Source organism: Notolepis coatsorum, assembly GCF_963971535.1.
Source record: "Notolepis coatsorum genome assembly, chromosome: 9".
NCBI lineage: Eukaryota > Metazoa > Chordata > Actinopteri > Aulopiformes > Paralepididae > Notolepis > Notolepis coatsorum.
Window position 1 is genome coordinate 130,977,274 of NC_140173.1, and position 19,809 is coordinate 130,997,082.

General features: G+C 44.3%; 1 protein-coding gene across 1 annotated transcript in view; it reads right to left on the reverse strand.

The window, feature by feature from the left end:
* The window catches only part of ubac2 (UBA domain containing 2), a 54,019-nt gene that overhangs the window by 24,209 nt on the left and 10,001 nt on the right, over nt 1-19,809 (reverse strand). Inside the window, exons 4-5 of the mRNA XM_084321112.1 lie at nt 16,564-16,670; nt 1,073-1,196 (exon numbers count right to left, since the gene is read on the reverse strand). Coding sequence (XP_084177238.1) covers nt 1,073-1,196; nt 16,564-16,670 — 231 coding nt within the window. The remainder of the gene's footprint in view (nt 1-1,072; nt 1,197-16,563; nt 16,671-19,809) is intronic.

Consider the following 19,809-nt stretch of genomic DNA (forward strand, 5'->3'; position numbering starts at 1 on the left):
CCTGTAGTCCTACTATATAGACCAGTGTACTAACCTGTAGTCCTACTATGTAGACCAGTGTACTAACCTGTAGTCCTACTATGTAGACCAGTGTACTAACCTGTAGTCCTACCATGTAGACCAGTGTACTAACCTGTAGGCCTACTATGTATATCGGTGTACTAACCTGTAGTCCTACTGGCCACTAGGGATGGGTACCGAATTTGGTACTTTTGAGGTACCGAACCGAAACACGTCGGTACTACGGAGTATCGATTGAAGTGAGATACAAAAAAAAATTAAAATTAAAAATTAAAATTTTTATTTTATTTCTTACCTTTTTTCTTTTCATGTCAACATTCACACGCACAATATATGCTTACCTAGGATTTGACTTGATTCAACAACAAAGCAGTCGGAGCAATGGCAAGCCGAAAACTGTCGAAATTGTAGTTATTTGAAGTTTGGATTTTTTTTTTCACGGCTGAGGTAGGTAAATAAAATTTCTTGAGACTAAAGTACAGAAAAAAGGTACCGTTGGGTACCGGTATCGATTCACAGGTACCGGTACCGTATCGGTTCAAATGTGAAAGGTACCCATCCCTACTGGCCACCGTAAATGTCCAAACGCCCACTCCTATCCACCTACCCCCTCCTAATGTACAGTCTCCTCCCCATCGTATGTATATATTTTCTGTTAGGATCTCTGTTTAACAGTACTGTATATTTGCATATCTTGTATGTCACAAATGTAACAGTACTATATACCTGTATGTCATAAATGTCATGATATATATCTGTATATCTGTATGTTGTGTATGTCATAAATGTCATTATGAATTGAAAATGGGGGACCCTGAAACAAGACAAAAGTCTTTCTCTGGTCTGCATCCCCTTAACAATTGTGTGTATTGAGCCGTACTGTATTGTACCCATTCTGTAATCTGTTAATAAAGTTTTCAATCATTCAATCAATGTATATCAGTGTACTAACCTGTAGGCCTACTATATAGACCAGTGTACTAACCTGTAGTCCTACTATATAGACCAGTGTACTAACCTGTAGGCCTACTATGTAGACCAGTGTACTAACCTGTAGGCCTACTATGTAGACCAGGGACTTGTTTGTGATGGGGATGTGTCCCATGACTTGGGTGACTGGCACCTTGGGGATGGCCTGATAGAAAGGCACAAACAGAGAGAAGACAGGGGACAGTCTGGGGGAGGAGAGGAGAAAAGGATGGTTGGATAGAACAGAGGGATGGAGATGGAAGAGAGAGAGAGAGCAATGATCACATGTAGAGACATTACATTTTACAACCTCAGTGGATTGAAAACATAATGATATTTCGCTTTGTTTACTTGTTTGTATTGGTTATATAGTTTCGCAACTTATTATACTGCAGTGGTCATCAACTACATTTGTCCAAGGGCCAGAATATTTCTAAGCAGACACAGTGGGGGCTGGAATACATTTTCTTTTATAAAAAAAGCTACATTTATTTAGGCCTAATTAGCCTATTATTGTTTAATCTTTTCACTTTCTTACCAAATTCTGTGTGAAGAGACCCCTTAACAGCTACAGTATACATCCACCAGGGGGCAATATATATTTTGTCCTTCCTGCATCAATGGTTTTGACACTATTATGACACTGTTGTGCTCGGTCAACATTAAAATGCAATTTTGTTATATTTGTAATTTTTCTATAGATACATAAAGCTTAAACAGAGGCGGTCTGTTTAAGCCCTCATGGCAAGCCCGTCCTAAATACCGGAAGATGTTTTTTTTATTCATTAATATTCTGCAAGCTCGATGGGAAGCTTTGGCGGGCCGGATGTGGCCCGCGGACCACCAGTTGAGGATTTCTCCAGTCCTCTCTTGGCAGAGCCTGAGGTGTGGACAACAGTAGCAGCCGCTCCCCTATACCCACTGAAATCTAACCCACACATCAGACAAACAAACATTGTAAAGCGCAGTACCATGTTGTCATCTTTTGCCTAGAGGTCGCTGTTTGACTACATTACAGGGAGGGATGGAAGTTTATATTATTTCATAGTGCGGGCAAAGAGAAACTGTATCCACAGGATCTGAAGGAGGGCTAATGTACAGAAGTGTCCGGAAACGACACTCGCTTGGTGTAGCAGAAGCACTAGAGATAACCAAGCTCTATTCTTGAGAACATGCGGTAGCTACTAGAATAACCAGACTAGTCAACAACACAGCAGGTTGCTTCCCCCTCTTCCTCAACAAATAATGTGGAGATGTCCTCGAACGCCAACAGAACGCCCAGTTGCTTAGAGTGGTATGTAGGGCCGGGTGTTGAAATTATGGTATCGATAAGAGTATAAAAGAAATGCTGTGGTATCAAAATGTCGATACCCAAGTAGTTAATCTCAGCAGGGTCAGTGAACCAATAAGCATGTTTTTTTCCAAGATATAAAATGTCTTCTGTTCAAGCATGAACCAAAATAATCCAAAATGTAACAAAGGCTCCGATTGACTCATACAACAGCACAGACGACACACGTACAGTAACTCCGCAAAGTATGGTATGGAAAAAGGTATCGTTTTGGTATCGGTATTGGCACCGGTATCAAAACTTAGGTGATCGACATGTTGATCCTTCAATAAACATAGTGGGAGCAAGTCTAACAGTGTGCAGACTATATTATTATTTCTGATGCTGATTGATTGATTGAAAACTTTATTAACAGATTGCAGAATGGGTACAATACAGTACAGCTCAATACAAACAACTGCTAAGAGGATGTAGACCAGGATGTTTACATAAGGGTCCTCCATTTTAGATTCATCAAGACATGTATGACATACAAGACATACAAATATACGGTACTGTGTAAGAAAGAGAGAACATCATAAGAAATATATATATCCAAGAGGGGAAGAAACTGTACATTAGAGGGGGTTGGGTGGGGTGGGGGTGTGGGGGGGGAATTTTGACATTTACAGGGGCCAGTTTCTAATTGCAGCCACCCGTAGATGCTCTTTGAGAGCAGTTTATCTTTTTTTTTATCTACTTTTTCTCCCATTTTCTATTTCTCTCCCATCCCAATTTCGTATCGTCCAATTCTACCCTCCCCTGTCTCGAACGCTGTTAGGCCATGCCTCCCACAGGCCGGCAGCAATGTGGACCAAGCCTTGCATCACGTGTCCCCTCCGGTACACGAGGAGGCAGCTGTCGCATCTTTTCACCTGCACAGCGCAATCTCTCAGCGGTGAGGGTCTGCGTGGGAGGGACACGCCGCCCCCGTTGCTTCCTGATTCTGCTGCGCAGGCGCACCAACCGACCTGTAGGAGTCGCTGTCCACAACGTCCGATCCCCACCCACCAGCTTCCCACCCCTAACACTGCCAATTGCGTTAGTATGAACGACCAGCCAAGCTGGTAGCAATGCCGAGAGCTGGGCTCGAACCCAGCATCTCCTGCATTAGTGGCGAGCGCCTTACCCACTGCGCCACTTAGCCGCCCCTCTTTGAGAGCAGTTTTGAAGGAGGGTAGGGATTCACATTCCTTTACGGCTGTGGGTAGGGCGTTCCACATTATTGTGGCATAATTGCTAAACGTGTTTAGTCCCTTGTTTGAGCCGAATCTGGGTTGAACGTGATTTGTGGAGCTCCCTCTGGTGTTGTGGTCGTGGACTTCACTGACCTTTTGGAAGTATTTTGACATGTACATGGGTATCTTTGTGGTGTAGTGTATCTTGTAGATCAGGCCCATTGCAAGTTGCTGTACTGTGTCGTCTACTCTAAGCCATCCTAGATTGTCAAAATGGGCAGGGGTAAGGTGTGTTTTAGGAGTAAGGCCAAGCAGTGATGTTTAGAGCCTTGTTTTTAGGGCCTTTGAGGTGCTTTGGTACCATGAGGTGCAAGGTCGTAGAAACCTTGAATGAGTGCTCCTGTTAAGAGTCTTCAAGGTATTCTTATTTACCAGAGAGGAGATCCTGTACAAAGATCTTGTTCGTTGGTTGACTTTTTTGATTACATTCGTTGCCATTTTGTCACAGGAAAGTTTTGCCTCAGCGGCCAGGTAGCGCAGCGGACTAAGCGCCTGTCTACCACCGCAGAGACACTGGTATCGAATCCAGCTGTCAGCGGTGCCTCCGGCTTGGCCGGTCGTCATACTGACACAATTGGCAGTGTCAGCGGGAGGGAAGCCGGTGGGTGGTAATCTGGTCGTTGTAAACAGCGACTCCTACAGGTCGGTCAGGGCGCCTGCACAGCGAGGAAGGGATCTGGGTGAGGTAGTGTGCGCTCCCACGCGTTACACTCACCCAATGAGAGTCCTCGCTGCCAGGTGAAAAGAGGCTGCTGGCTGTCTCCTATGTATCGGAGGAAGCATGTGATAGACTTCAGGGCTCCCTAGACCGGCAAGAAGGGGGCAGTCACAGTGTACTGTTCACCTCCACCATCTGTTCTCTCCCCTCCAGGTAGGATTGCATCCAGCTCACTGAAGAACTTCAAAACCAAAAAGATCAAAACCAATTGCTTTTAGCTTATCAATCAGAATGGAGTGATTGACGGTGTCAAAAACCTTTTGTATGACCATGCTGCAGTATTTGCCCGCGTCCACCTTGTGTTTGATGTGGTCGTTCAAATAGAGAAGGCATGCGTCAGTGGAATGGGATGTTCTGAAGCCAAATTGGATGTAGATTAGCTTCTTTTCGGCAAGGTACTTTTCGACCTGTTCGTAAAAACATTTTTCCATCACTTTCGAGATGGAGGTAAGAATAGAAACAGGGCGGTAGTTGCCTGGGTCTAATTTGCTGCCTTTATTGTGCAGGGGGGTCACTCTCGCAATTTTGAAATCATTGGGGACGTGTCCCTGTTTTATGGAGAGGTTTATTATGTGGGTGATGATTGGGGTGATGGTGGCTGCTGAGTCTCTGAGGAATTTGGAGGGGATATTGTCATGGCCAGTGGCCTTGTAAGGTTGGAGGGCGCTCAGTTTTTTGAACACCACGTCAGTTGTTACCATTACCAGTTTAAAATTTTATTTTATTTTATACATATATAGTTTTTGTTTTTTGTTTTGCATATATATATATTTTTTTTTTTCTTTTTTATGTTTAAAATAGTACACTCATTTGAGTAGTGGAAAAGGGGTAGGATTAAATAAGTGTATACTTCTTCCTACTCCTTTTCGAACATGCAGATTGAGTTGTTTTTCTTTTTTGTTATTGTTTGTTGTATTCATTGCATGTTCGAAATAAAGACTTCAAATCAAAAATCAAATAAAAATTTTTTTCTTTGCGAACACCTAGGTTTTTGTAGAGGACTAGGATGTGTTTTACACCAGACTGCCCAGAGTGGGAGGGTAGTTTGTTAACCAGTGTTGTGGCTATGTTCGTAAAGAAGATGTTTAAGTAATTGGCCACATCCAGCTAGTCTGTGATTGATTGATTGATTGATTGATTGATTGATTGATTGAAAACTTTATTAACAGATAAGCCATCCTAGGTTGTCAAAGTGGGCATGGGTGAGGAGAGTGTAGTCCGTCTTAATGTTGATGTTTGTAAATCTGGTTTTCAGTTTCTTACTGCAGCCTAGTTGGTTGTTGAGTAATTTCCAAAACTAATTTTTTTTTCTTTTTTTCTCAGTTTTATCATTGATCTTCTGTTTGTCCTGCACCCGATTGGGTGTGCATTAGAACCCGAGCCATTAATCGCTGACAGACATATCGGTATCGGCCGATATGTTGGCTAATAGGTGCAGATATTAAAACAGAACATAATGCAGAGAAAGATTATCACAGTTTGTCCAGCAGAGTGTGCTCTGACTCCATTTGTTTAAATAATAATACTCACTATTTGCAATACTCTCAGCAGACTCAGCAGCACTGTCTGAATCTCATAGCTAGTTTGATAGAGTAGAGAATACGACGTGGTTTAAAGTTTTATATATATATATGAATGAATGAAAACTTTTATTTGAAAGATGGACACCACAGCTACATTGGACCAGTCACAGTGGACAGACCAGATGTGTTGTGTGTGTTTATAGCACGAGTGCTAGTTTTCAACACCAGTCCATTGAGGCTTTTCTCAAAGATAGAATAAAATGAACAGTATAATACAGAATTAAAATCACAAATCAGAACAAATAGTTACCAGAACAAGAGTCCATGATCAAAACAACAAAACCAGTCCGCATCTACTACATATGTGAGCAGTGACTGCTGCTTTGATTTCAGCCATACTTTGAGTTCTCTGTTGAAGACGTTGGCATTGGACTCCAGTTACTTTTCGTTTTTGCTTACGTTCTGCTCTGCTGGGATAATCTCATCGTTACTTATTGTAACACTGAAAGCTTTCGCTACATGCACCTTCATTTGCCCGGCCACGGCCATTTCCGGTTATGAATATAAGCGAGGGGCGTGACCGTGCTCTTCCTTCCCTCATAATTCATTCGGAAGTGTTTGGCTACAGGCGCGCGTCGACAGTGAATGTATTCGCTTTTTCGTGAGAGCGGAATTAGTGATGGGTGGTTTTTTTCCCAGGCTCTGTGTATAAATCCTGTGTCAAGAATCCTGGCAAGGACCGGTCTCCCCCCGGTTTACCCAAATAGGGGGGAGAGACGATGGGTTGGGGTTCTTTCTTATCGAAAGTCGCCCAACGCTGTTCGCAGGTTTTACGAGCCGAGCGCTGTTATCGGGGGCCACGGCTACGAGAACCCCGGCCAGGCAGAGACAACTTTCTTTTTTCCTTTTCAAACCGGGACAGTTACAGCCCATTTTAAATAGGCATGAATGTAAGGGTCTGTTCCCCGTTCTTCTATATCAGCGCTTGGTCCTAAGGGAGCGATGTCAGCGCCTGGTCCCGGGCATGTTTCAAATATTTATTTGAAATGGCCATCTTGGGGACTGGCGCGCCCTGGTCTGTCCGAGCGGCATAGCAGCATTTATGCGGTCAGCCGGGAGGGAGTTTACCTCTGCCGAGCGCCAGGCGAGCACTGCTCGTGAAAATGAATCTGCCAGCTCGAAGGCTCACGGCATTTCCAGGGGGAAATGACGGGGGCAGATCAAGCATCACAGGGGGGCTTCACGCCCGATAGGTGGGCCACCGTGAGCTGTTCTTTTACAGTCCGTCTCTGTGGCACCACCTGTGTTTTTTTTTATCAAAACGTGTACGTCCCCCGCCGCTACCCGTTTTTTTAAAGAGGGGCGGCAGCGTTGGGGACCCGGGACTCATCCTGGTCACGCCGGACCGGATCAGTTCAACCCGGTGTTCGCCGGGTCCCAGGCGAGCGCTGCTCGTACAATATATTCTGTTAAGCCGAAGGGCCCTGTGCGTTTCCGGGGGGAAATGCCAGGGTGGACCGGACGGCAGGGGGGCCCCCCCAAAGCAGTCAGCCCCTCTAAGCCCCTCTGTGTAGTTCACCGTCCTCCAGGCACAGGTCGAGCCATGCTCTTGCTACCTGTCGGCCTGGGTTAAGGGAGCAACCTTCTGTTTTGGGATGGTTGTCTCCCCGGTATGCCGGTGGCAGAGTCAACTCACTGGCGGAGTCCGGGTTCCACCCCGACCCCACGAGAGTATGCCCCCACATGTTTATGACGTCTGCCAATTGTGTCAAACTCTTTCTCTGAACCCCGACCCCGGTGATACAGGCTTACTGGCAGGGTCAGGGTTCGTGGCAGAGTCAGTTCACTGGCCGACCCCGCGAGTCTCCCCGGTATGCCAGCTGACCCCACGAGGTTATGAGGGAGAGCCTTCTCAGAGAGCTTCAGAGCCTCCTCCTCAGGGAGTTTTTCGGAGCCTCCCCCTCAGTGAGGGAGCCTCCTCAGGGAGTTTTTCAGAGCCTCCTCCTCAGAGAGTTTTCAGAGCCGCCTCCTCCTCAGAGAGAGAACCTCCTCACAGAGCCTCCTCCTCAGAGAGTTTTCAGAGCCTCCTCCTCAGAGAGAGAGCCTCCTGACAGAGCCTCCTCCTCAGAGAGAGAGCCTCCTCACAGAGCCTCCTCCTCAGAGAGTTTTCAGAGCCTCCTCCTCAGAGAGAGAACCTCCTCACAGAGCCTCCTCCTCAGAGTTTTCAGAGCCTCCTCCTCAGAGAGAGAGCCTCCTCCTCAGAGAGTTTTCAGAGCCTCCTCCTCAGAGAGAGAGCCTCCTCACAGAGCCTCCTCCTCAGAGTTTTCAGAGCCTCCTCCTCAGGGGGTCCTCGCGGCGTACCAGGCGGAGAAGGGCCTTCACCTGTTGTGTCCTGTCCGTGCGCTGGCGGTGTAAAGGGTGGTGGTGTCGTGAGTAAACGCCTGGAGAGGTCTCGATGCCACGGCCTCGTTGACCTCACCAGGTCCCTTTGGTCAGGTCCTAGCTCCTGGACTCGGCGGCAGGCCTGCCTTTGAGTGGTCCAGGGGGATGGGGCCTCCTCGCGCCCCGCTGCTAAGGCTTCTCTGGCGGAGTCAGGGTTGGGAACCCCGACCCCACGAGACGCCTCACGGACATAGTCGGGGTTTAACGACCCCCACCCCACGAGGTGTGAGAGCGGTAACATGAGCTTATGCTTCGCGTACGTCCCTTGTAGCGAGCGGGACGTGCGGTGGGGTAGACGCGGGTCCTTTTTTCCTGCGGTCTACTCACCTTGTGCGTTTTTTGGGTGCTGTCACCTTTTTTCGCACAGTCAGTGTGTCCCCCCCCCCCCCCACCCCTCACTAGGAAGGGTGGGGGGGCCCGGACCCTCCCCAATGTTCTGATGGTTGTTAAGGGGACCTCAGCGTGTACATTTGTCGGGCTCTCCACGTCCTGTTCCGCTCCTGTGTCCCAGCAGAGCCGAACGTAAGCAAAAACTAAATGTAACAAAGGTTATCCTATAACCCTAGTTACATGAGTTTTTGTGAGTGTTCTGCCCTCACTCACTGAGGACCCCTGACTGTCTTCCGAATGAAGGTCAAGACTCGGGAAGGAAGAGCACGGTCACGCCCCTCGCTTATATTTATAACCGGAAATGGGCGTGGCCGGGCAAATGAAAGTGCATGTAGCGAAAGCTTTCAGTGTTACAATAAGTAACGATGAGATTATCCCAGCAGAGCAGAACGCTCACAAAAACTCATGTAACTAGGGTTATAGGATAACCTTCATTTTAAACCAGTAGGCAGAGAGTTCCATAAGTTTGCCCCTTTAACGGAGAAGGCAGACTGTCCAAATTAACTCTTGCACATGGGAATTGTACAGTCACCATTATTGGAAGCTTGTGTGTTTGCTCTGCTAGAGCTCCAATGTCTAACCACCAGTCCAGAAAATAAAGATGAGACATTTTAAACGACCCTCTATGTAGCGTCATTGGTTTGTGTGTGATAGGGAACTTTTATTTTGAAGCACCGCCAAACAGGAAGCAGTTGCCTAGAGCGTGAGTATAGCTTTACGGTTGAGGTGACGGTTGAAACCAGATTCTCAAACATAAACATAAAGACGGACAACACGCTCATCACAGACAAGCTGGATGTAGCCAATTACTTAAACATCTTCTTCACAAACATAGCCACAACACTGGTAAACAAACTACCCTCCCACTCAGGGCATTATGGGGTAGAACACATAGTAGCATACTACAAAAACCTAGGGGTCCACAAAGACGACTTCAAACTTGAAATGGTAACAACCGATGAGGTACTCAAAAAATTGAGCGCCCTCCAACCTAACAAGGCCACTGGCCATGACAACATCCCCTCCAAATTCCTCAGAGACGCAGCAGCCGCCATCACCCCAGTCATCACACACATAATAAACCTCTCTATAAGACAGGGGCACGTCCCCAAGGACTTCAAAATTGCGAGAGTGACCCCTCTACACAAAAAGGGCAGCAAATTAGACCCAGGCAACTACCGCCCTGTTTCTATTCTTACCTCCATCTCGAAAGTCATGGAGAAAATAGTCTACGAACAGGTCGAAAAGTACCTGGCGGAAAAAAACCTAATCTACGAATTCCAATCTGGCTTCAGAACGTCCCACTCCACTGACACATGCCTCCTCTATTTGAACGACCACATCAAACAAGAGGTGGACGCTGGCAAATACTGCGGCATGGTCATGCTGGACCTACAAAAGGCCTTCGACACTGTCAATCACTCCATTCTAATGGACAAGCTAAAAGCAATTGGTTTTGATAGCCTATCAGTGAGCTGGATGCAATCCTACCTGGAGGGGAGAGAACAGATGGTAGAGGTAAACGGTACTCTATCCCCCCCCCTCACAGTGAGCTGTGGTGTTCCACAAGGAAGCATACTAGGACCGCTACTCTTCCTAATTTATGCAAATGACATGTCGTCAGCCTGTGACTGCAACTTGTTCCTGTTTGCGGACGACTCAGCCCTGCTGGTCTCTGACAAGAACAAATTGCAGGTTGAAAAAACCCTCAGCACGGAACTAGGCAAAATCTGCATATGGCTCGCTGATAACAAACTATCATTACACATGGGCAAAACAGAGTCCATTCTCTTCGGTTCAAATAACAAACTCAGCAAGACCGACGGATTCTCAGTTACAGTGGGTGACAATATTGTCACAAGGAAAGACGAAATTACCTACCTGGGTTCCATCCTAGAGGCAAATCTTTCCTGTGACAAAATGGCATCCAATGTAATAAAAAAAGTCAACCAACGAACTAGATTCTTGTACCGGATCTCCTCTCTGGTAAACAAGAATACCCTGAAGACTCTGGCAGGAGCACTCATTCAAGGGTACTATGACTATGCGTGCACCTCATGGTACCAAAGCACCTCAAAGGCGCTTAAAACAAAATTACAAACATCACAAAACAAACTGGTCAGACTACTACTTGACCTGAACCCCAGAACCCACCTCACCCCTGCCCACTATGCCAACCTAGGATGGCTTAGAGTAGACGACAGAGTACAGCAACTTGCAATGGGCCTGGTCTACAAGATACACTATACGACCGGGGTGCCCATGTACATGTCAAAATACTTCCCAAAGGTCAGTGAATACCACAACCACTACACCAGAGGAAGCTCAACAAATCATGTTAAACCCAGATTCGGCTCAAACAAGGGACTAAACACGTTTCGCAATTATGCCACAACAATGTGGAACGCCCTACCCAAAGCTGTAAAGGAATGTGAATCCCTGCCCACATTCAAAACCGCCCTTAAAGAGCACCTACGGGAGGCTGCAATTCGAAACTGGCCACCGTAAATGCCCAAAACCCCCACCACCTCCTAATAGACAGTCTCCTCCCCACCGCATGTATATATTCCCTCCCCGCCGTATGTATATTTCCCTCCCACCCACCCACCCCCTCCTAATGTACAGTCCCCTCCCCATCATATGTATATACTCTGTCAGGATCTAGGGGTAACAGTACTGTATATTTGAATTCCGCCTATGTCACAAATGTATCAGTACTAAATACCTATATGTCCCTATGCCATAAATGTCATGTATGTTGTGTATGTCATAAATGTCTATATGAATTGAAAATGGGGGACCCTGATGGAAACAAGACAAACGTCTTTCTCAGGTCTGCATCCCCTTAACAATTGTATGTATTGAGCCGTACTGTATTGTACCCATTCTGCAATCTGTTAAATAAAGTTTTCATTCATTCATTCATTGATGTGATTATAAGAAAAGGAAAGAAAATATCTCCGTGAAATATCTCAGTGATTCTTTGCTCATTTGGAATTGATTACAAGGTAACTGATGTGCACTTTCAATGGTTTAATATTTGGTTATATATATATACTTGGTTTGCACTCACTGTTGTTTGTGTTTTTTGGCAGCTCTAAAGTTACTCCTGTGAAGAGTACATTATTTTCCTTGCTAGTTTTGGTCATTAGTCTATTTGCCACCCCATAAAGCCATTGTGAACCTGGAAATTTCTGAACCACCAAAGTTTTATGATGGAAATGGATAGTACAGATCCCGAGCACTCAGAAACCGCCGGATGCTAAGTTGTAAATGTTGGGCAATTTTTTTTATTTGCATAATTAGCACACATTTGCATAATCGCCTAAATGGCCAAATCTCAGAAACTACTTGATCAATTTCAACAATGTTGGAGTTGTTTTGGGGGTTATTCGGGATGCTGAATCCAGTTATGATACTTAAGAGAAGAAAAAAGTTTCAAAATTGCAATATTTACTGGAATTTACCAAATTTTGGTGCCATTTTTAATGAATTTTCTGTTTATAAATGTTTCAGAAGATGCAGAATTTATAGATAATTTTCATTGAATGTTCAATTGTAAACAGAATGATAATAATAATAACTTTAATTTGTAGAGCGCCTAATAGACCACTACACTTCCGCGTTACATTGAAATCGGGGAGGAGATTGCGGGGGGAGCAAATTAATGAATGTGGATGAAAGCCGTGATGTAAGTGGTTGCATTCTTAATCGATCAGAACTAAATCGGCTGACAAAAAGCCCATTTTTAAGCACCTATTCCCCATGCACATGCGCAGATTGCCCACGGATTGTGACGCCACGCACACCCGCCCTGGACTGTTCCATCAAAGGGGCGAGCTTCAGTGGCCAGTGTCCTTTCAGCCGAACAGGATAATGAAACAATGATCCCACTAAATGGCCAGACGCGTCTTATGGCGACATCTACAATTACCTCATTGAGTCTCCAGGTAGACGAATGTTTATATTTAAGTGCAGTGGTCTGTAGCCACTCACACTACCACCAAAGCTCCCCCCTCTGATGGAACAGTCCAGGGCGGGTGTGCGTGGCGTCACAATCCGTGGGCAATCTGCGCATGTGCATGGGGAATAGGTGCTTAAAAATTGGCTTTTTCTCTGCCGATTTAGTTCTGATCGATTAGGAATGGGTCACGCCGTGTTCAGGAGATTCAGGCGCATACAAGTCTATTCGATCATGTCTCCAGCACCCCCACAGCCGTAGCTGCAATCACGTACATCACGGCTCTCATCCACATTCATTCATTTGCTCCCCCCACTATCTCCTCCCTGATTTCAGAATCCCGGAAGACTATTGTTGATTATGAAGAGCTGGCTACAATCCAGGAACAAAGAGATACAATGGTAAACTGGTATCTTCCTCATTCCTGGTTGTTCTGTGTGAAATCTCTCCCCAACAGTTTAAAATGTTCTCAAGGTCATGTCCTACAAAGTAGCCTCTATACAGTCTGCCCCATTGTTCTGACCAGGATTATTACGTTCCTTTCGGCCTCCTTGCTGACGTGGACGAGAAACCCATCTATAGGCCTAGTTATCAAATTCTTGGTTTGCAATGGTTTTGCACCTTGTGGGTAAATAAAAACTCAGTTTTCATCTACAACTCCTGTTTCCTCATTGTCTCACTGCTTGGTCCCTAACAAGGAGAAATGGGCATTCTAAACACTCTGTGCAAGGCCTCTATTAGGTGGTAAATTGTTCTTTGTTTTCACAATGTGTGCTCTCTATCGTATCGAGATACATATTCCATGTGTATGGAATAACACTCACCTTTAACATTCACTTTAAACACTTTTTAACACTACACCATATTGTATCTATTTATTAGTAAAAGATTTGCACTACCTCTCTAACTCATCTTTGCATTTGTTTGCATTGTGTACTTGTACTAGTTTGTATATTTTGTATAGTGTTTGGTATTTATTTTTTTAACTTTTTTAATGTCTGAAGCACAATCTCAGGGGCCTCATACAGAACCAAGCATTTCACTGTAATGTACATGTACCTTATATGTGACAAATAAGCTGGTCAGGAAGGCCAGTAACATGGTAGGAGTGGAGCTAGACTCTTCCTCTGTCAGAGAGGAAGAGCCTTGCTAAGCTCCACGCCATCATGGACAACCCCTCCCACACGCTATACAGAGACTTGGCTGATAGAAGGAGCATGTTCAGTGTTAGACTAAGACTCCCTAGATGCAACACTGAACGGCACAGGATGTCCTTAATTCCAACAACCATCAGAGTATACAACGCATCACTGTGCCTCACTGCCTCACCACAGAGTGACAGTACAAACTCTGGTAATCTTCCTGGACTTTTGACTTCTTATTTTTACATATATACTTAAAAATGTTTATTAAAAAAATTCTACATTTATTACTGTAAATTTTACTGTATATTTTAGAATGTATATATTTTAGAATGTATATCCCGGACTGTATTTTTATTGTTATTTGTGATTTTTGACTAACTAAACTTTACGCAACATAGGGGAGGAGCAAACATAGCTTGCATAGCAGCCTTCTAAACTCTCATTTGAAAATTACCTTGAAGAAAAAGTTTTCTGCCAGTGAAGTTTTGTCACAGATATTTGACGGTGAAAGTGACATAGGAGAGAATGTGTCTGAGACCCTGATTATGAGGCGTCCTCCTCTGATGAGAATGAGACCCTTAGTGCAGATGCTCCTGTTGTCTCTCAACCACAAGCAGACACGTTACTTTCCAAAAACGGAAAGTTATCATGGTCCCACTCCCCACTTGAACAACATAATATATATTTATGTATGTATAATTGGGTGGGTGGGGGGGAGTAGGGGTAATGTTTTATTTAAATGGTTATTTAGGTAATCAACAAAGTAACATGAAGCACCTGAAACATACATTTGGGTAACACTTTTGATTATGATCATTTTCTGGAGGTTTAAACTGCTGGGGTCAAAATGTCCCCAAGGATAAAGAGTGTAAAGTCAATTTGAGGATAACAGGAGGGTTAACAAAACCATTTCAAATAATTTTAGCCCTGCTAGATAGAGGTAGCAAATAACTCTAAGGATGGCAATAATAATAATAAACGTTATTTGTACAAATTCCATACACGAATTGCAGCCCAAAGTGCTTCACAGCAGAAAATACACTAGAATACATCAAATGAGCATAAAATAGACAGAATAAATGCAATGCAGAAAATAAAAATACAAGATGATAGAAGTAGATGATCGTAGTGTTCTTGGGGGCATGTAGTTGACAAGAAAATTGCCAATATAGCTTGGTCTGGTTCCATTTAGGGCTTTGTACATAAGGAGGAGGACCTTCAAATCAATTCTAAATGTTACCGGAAGCCAGTGTAATAGCCTAGCTGAGAGTTGAATAAGCTGAAGTATTTTCTTCAGTCGGCTTGGAATAAAGGCATGGATCCGTTTTTCAGCATCCTTTTGATTTATAAATGGTTGTACATTAGCTTTGTTTCTAAGGTGGAAGAATTATGTTTTTGTCACCTTGTTAATGTGGGACTTAAAGCTTACAGTAGACCTGAGTCTATGATAACCAAGACTTGTAAGCAAGGAGTAAGTTTCCCCATAATATTATTCAGCAGAATTTCTCTTGAAATTGAAATTTGGTAAATTCCAGTAAATATTGCAATTCCGAAACTCTTGAGTATCATAAATGGATTCAGCATCCCGAATAACCCCCAAAACCACTCCAACATTGTTGAAATTGATCAAGTAGTTTCCGAGATTTGTCCATTTAGGTGATTATGCAAATGTGCTAATTATGCAAATAGAAAAAAGTTGCCCAACATGTACAACTTAGCATCCGGCAGTTTCTAAGTGCTGGTGACCCATACTATCCATATCTATCATAAAAGTTTGGTGGTTCCAAAATTTCCGGGTTCATTGTGTTGGCAAAACGACTACATTGCTAATTGCTGGCTAGCCTACACAACGTCATTCAGTAAGGTCCAGAGTACCAGCATGTTAAGAGTTTTGTTTGCTTATAGATTGTGAAAGAAGACTTTCCACTCCTAACCAACCCCCCCCCCCCCCCCCCCCCCCCCCCCCCCCACCCACCCAACCACCTCCAATGTACAGTCCCCCCCCACCCCCACCTACCCAATCCAATGTACAGTTTCCACGCCTAATGTATATACTCTTTTCTTTCTGGACTCTTTTTGTATCACAAACAGTACTGTAATTGCAAATCTGGTATGTCATAAATGTATAGATGGAGCAGTACTGTCTATCTGTATGTCATGTATGTCATATATGTTACGATGAATTGAAAATGGGGGACCCTGATGTAAACAAGACGAAAGTCTTTCTCTGGTCTGCATCCCCTTAACAATTGTATGTATTGAGCTGTACTGTACCCATTCTGCAATCTGTTAATAAAGTTTTCATTCATTCATTCATTCATTCATTCGTTTATGGTTAAGCCCCCTGTTGGAGAGAGAGGACAAGGTACGGGATGTCAAATGGTCCTATGTAGTAATATGGGCTGTTTATTTTGTATTCATTTTATGCATTTGGCTATGTCACTGTTATTGGAAGCCATTTGTGTCAAGTGTCATGTTAAATTTATTGAACATTGTGAATGTGGCATATCTCTGAGTATCTTTTCTTTGTCTTTTCACTTCAGCTCTTACGTTGTGAATTGAAAAATAAACTTCATGAAACACCAGTTAAAGAGTCCATCCATCGCTCTCTCAGGGACGCTACAGACATGATTGTGCAAACATTTAAAAAAGAGTCTACTAATATTACAGAAAATTCCAAATTTTTCAAACGTGAAAAGATTGTGCTTACTCAAAACACTGCAGTGATGTCATTTACGGCCCATGGTTTTTATAGCCTGTTTGTATATTATAGTTATGGGTTTTATTATGGTAGTATATATATATAATTAGGAGGCAGCTACTTACAGTCCAGAAGGCAGCTCCTCCACCCGGTAGTCAAACAGGAAATGGATAGCCTGAGCCAGCAGGAAGTCCATCAGAGCAGACAGGAACCAGGCCCCCAGCAGGAAGGACTGGAGGACAGACAGACAGGGGCTAAAAGATGCTTGATCCCTCCGGTGGCCTCACCATTCATTTAAACTGTGTTCTGAGGCAATGGTTACAGGGATTAAAGCCAAAAAGAATCTCCTGACTGAACTTTTTTTCAGGCCAAGTCATATTCTTATTTTAACCTCCACTGTATTTAATTTTTTAATAGCGTTAGCGTTTTAAGGGAGCCTACTTGTAGAGCCTACTGTCCTGACTGTGACTATAGACCCTACTGTTGTGGTTGTTGTGCCAGGCAGGGAGGCTGTGTGCTGGAGAGCGTGAATGCAATTCTTGTGGCTAGCTTCTGATTGATGGCGAGCTAGCACCCTTTTCCCATTACTTTGAACCATGAACTAAAAAGCTTGTTATCATACAAACAAGGGACTAAACATGTCACAATTATGCCACAACAATGTGGAACGCCCTACCCACAGGCGTAAAACAATTTGAATCCTCAAATCCTTTCCCACAGGATTTAGTGAGACTGTGGTGGTGGGTGAACCTCGGCCCCTCTAGAGCAAAATTAAGAGGCTAGATCTATGATGAACTTTGTGCTCAAAACACAAAATCGACTAGACGCTAGACTAGAGCATACATTTGAGCCGTCAAAGAAATTAAGCAAAAGTGGTTACCTGTGTTGAACTAGTTTATTTTTTAGAAAATAAAAAAAATAGACTGGATTACTATTACGACTACTACCACTGCCAATACTACTGATACATCCCTATTGGCACACTTTATATATAAAAAAAAAAAAAAAAGGATAAAGAAAAATGTTTTTTTTATATATAAATCTAAATATTATGGGGCGGCTACGTGGCATAGTGGGCAAGGCGCTCGCCACGAATGCGGAGACGCTGGCCCAGCGCTCCACATTGCTTTCAGTTTAGCTGGTCGTTCGTACTAATACACATTGGCCGTATTAGGGGGTGGAAAACTGATGGGTGGGGATCGGGCGTTGTGGACAGCGACTCCTACAGGTCGGTTGGTGCGCCTGCGCAGTAGAATCAGGAAGTATCGGGGGCAGCGTGAGCCTCCCACACGTTACTCCTCGCCACTGAGAGATCGAGCTGCGCAGGTGAAAAGATGCGACTGCTGTTACCTCAAGTACCGGAGGGGACTTGTGCTATGTATGACTTAGTCCACATTGCAGCCGGCTTGTGGGAGGCAAGAAACAGCGTTCGTGACAGGGGAGGGTTGAATTGGATGATACGAAATTGGGATGGGAGAAAATATAGAAAATGGGAGAAAAAGTGACTCTCCTACAACACGGAGGAACCTCATGTCAGGACTACACTGTTCATTCCCTCCCGTGACTCTCCTACAACACGGAGGAACCTCATGTCTACACTGTTCATTCCCTCCCGTGACTCTCCTACAACACGGAGGAACCTCATGTCAGGACTACACTGTTCATTCCCTCCCGTGACTCTTCTGCTACACAGCGGAACCTCATGTCAGGACTGTGACCGGTGGAGGTAATAATACATAACAATAATAAACCATTGTTAGAGGAGAAAACTGAAGAGGTAATGAAATCACTAAGGTAAGGTAAGGTCAATTTTATTTATATAGCGCTGTTCCAGATTAAAATCACAAAGTGCTTTACAGGCAGTAAAAGGTTAATCAGAATAGAATAACCACACATGTTACATCACATACAAGATTGTAGAATACTTCAAAAATAAATAAATTAAAATACAATCACACATACACACATGTTATACCACATACATGATCAATTAAAAGCCTCACTGTATAAAAAGGTTTTTAGACCTAACAGCAGACCTGATTTCATAAGGTAGCTGATTCCATAGCTTGGGTGCTACGACTGAAAAAGCCCGGTCACCCTTGGTTTTTAGTTTGGTCCGGGGGACGACGAGCTCTCCTTGGTCGGAGGAGCGGAGAGCCCTATTAGGGCAGTAAGGGGTTATAAGCTCAGCAATGTAGCTTGGGGCTTCACCCTTTAAAGCCTTGTAGGTGGTGAGCGCAATTTTAAAATCAATCCTGTATTTTACAGGTAGCCAATGTAGCGTGGCTAATACAGGGGTAATGTGTTCTCTGCGTTTGGTCCTGGTTAACAATCTGCCGGCCGCATTATGAATGATTTGAAGTTGAGGGCGGCTACGTGGCGTAGTGGGCAAGGCGCTCGCCACGAATGCGGAGACATTCGCATTGCTTTCAGTTTAGCTGGTCGTCCACAGTAATACACATTGGCCGTATTACGGGGAGGGAAACTGAAGGGTGGGGATCGGGCGTTGTGGACAGCGACTCCTACAGGTCGGTTGGTGCGCCTGCGCAGTAGAATCAGGAAGTGTCGGGGGCAGCGTGAGCCTCCCACGCGTTACTCCTCGCCACTGAGAGATCGAGCTGCGCAGGTGAAAAGATGCGACTGCTGTTACCTCAAGTACCGGAGGGGACTTGTGCTATGTATGACTTAGTCCACATTGCAGCCGGCTTGTGGGAGGCAAGAAACAGCGTTCGTGACAGGGGAGGGTTGAATTGGATGATACGAAATTGGGATGGGAGAAAATATAGAAAATGGGAGAAAAAGTGGATCAACAAAAAAAAATGAATGATTTGAAGTTTAGCCAAAGCTGCTTTGTCAAGGCAAGTGAACAGAGAATTGCAATAGTCAATTCTTAAGGAAATAAAAACATGAATAACCTGTTCAAGACAGTGATATGGGATATTGGGGCACAATTTTGCAATATTTCTTAGTTGGAAAAAACAAGACCGGGTTAGTGACTTTAAGTGTTTGTTAAAATTTAGAAACTGATCAAAGATGACCCCCAGATTTCTTGAGCTTGGCTTCAAGTAAGCGGCTAGTGGACCAAGTGCAGTTACAACATCAGCTTTGTGTGAGACCTCTCAACATCAGCTTTGGGTGAGACCTCTCTTTTTGTCTCAACACCTGTTCCAAGTCATAGTGTAGCCATCAGTAGTTCTGTTAAACCATGGAAGCTCTAGCGAAGTGAATGACATTCAATTTGGTCATGTTGAAAATCGATCCATCCACCCATCCTGGTAGGGCTGGGTGACATGAAAGAAATTCACATCACGATAATCATCTTTCATTTCCTTCTGATATCGAGATATATATATATATCACAATATCTCAGG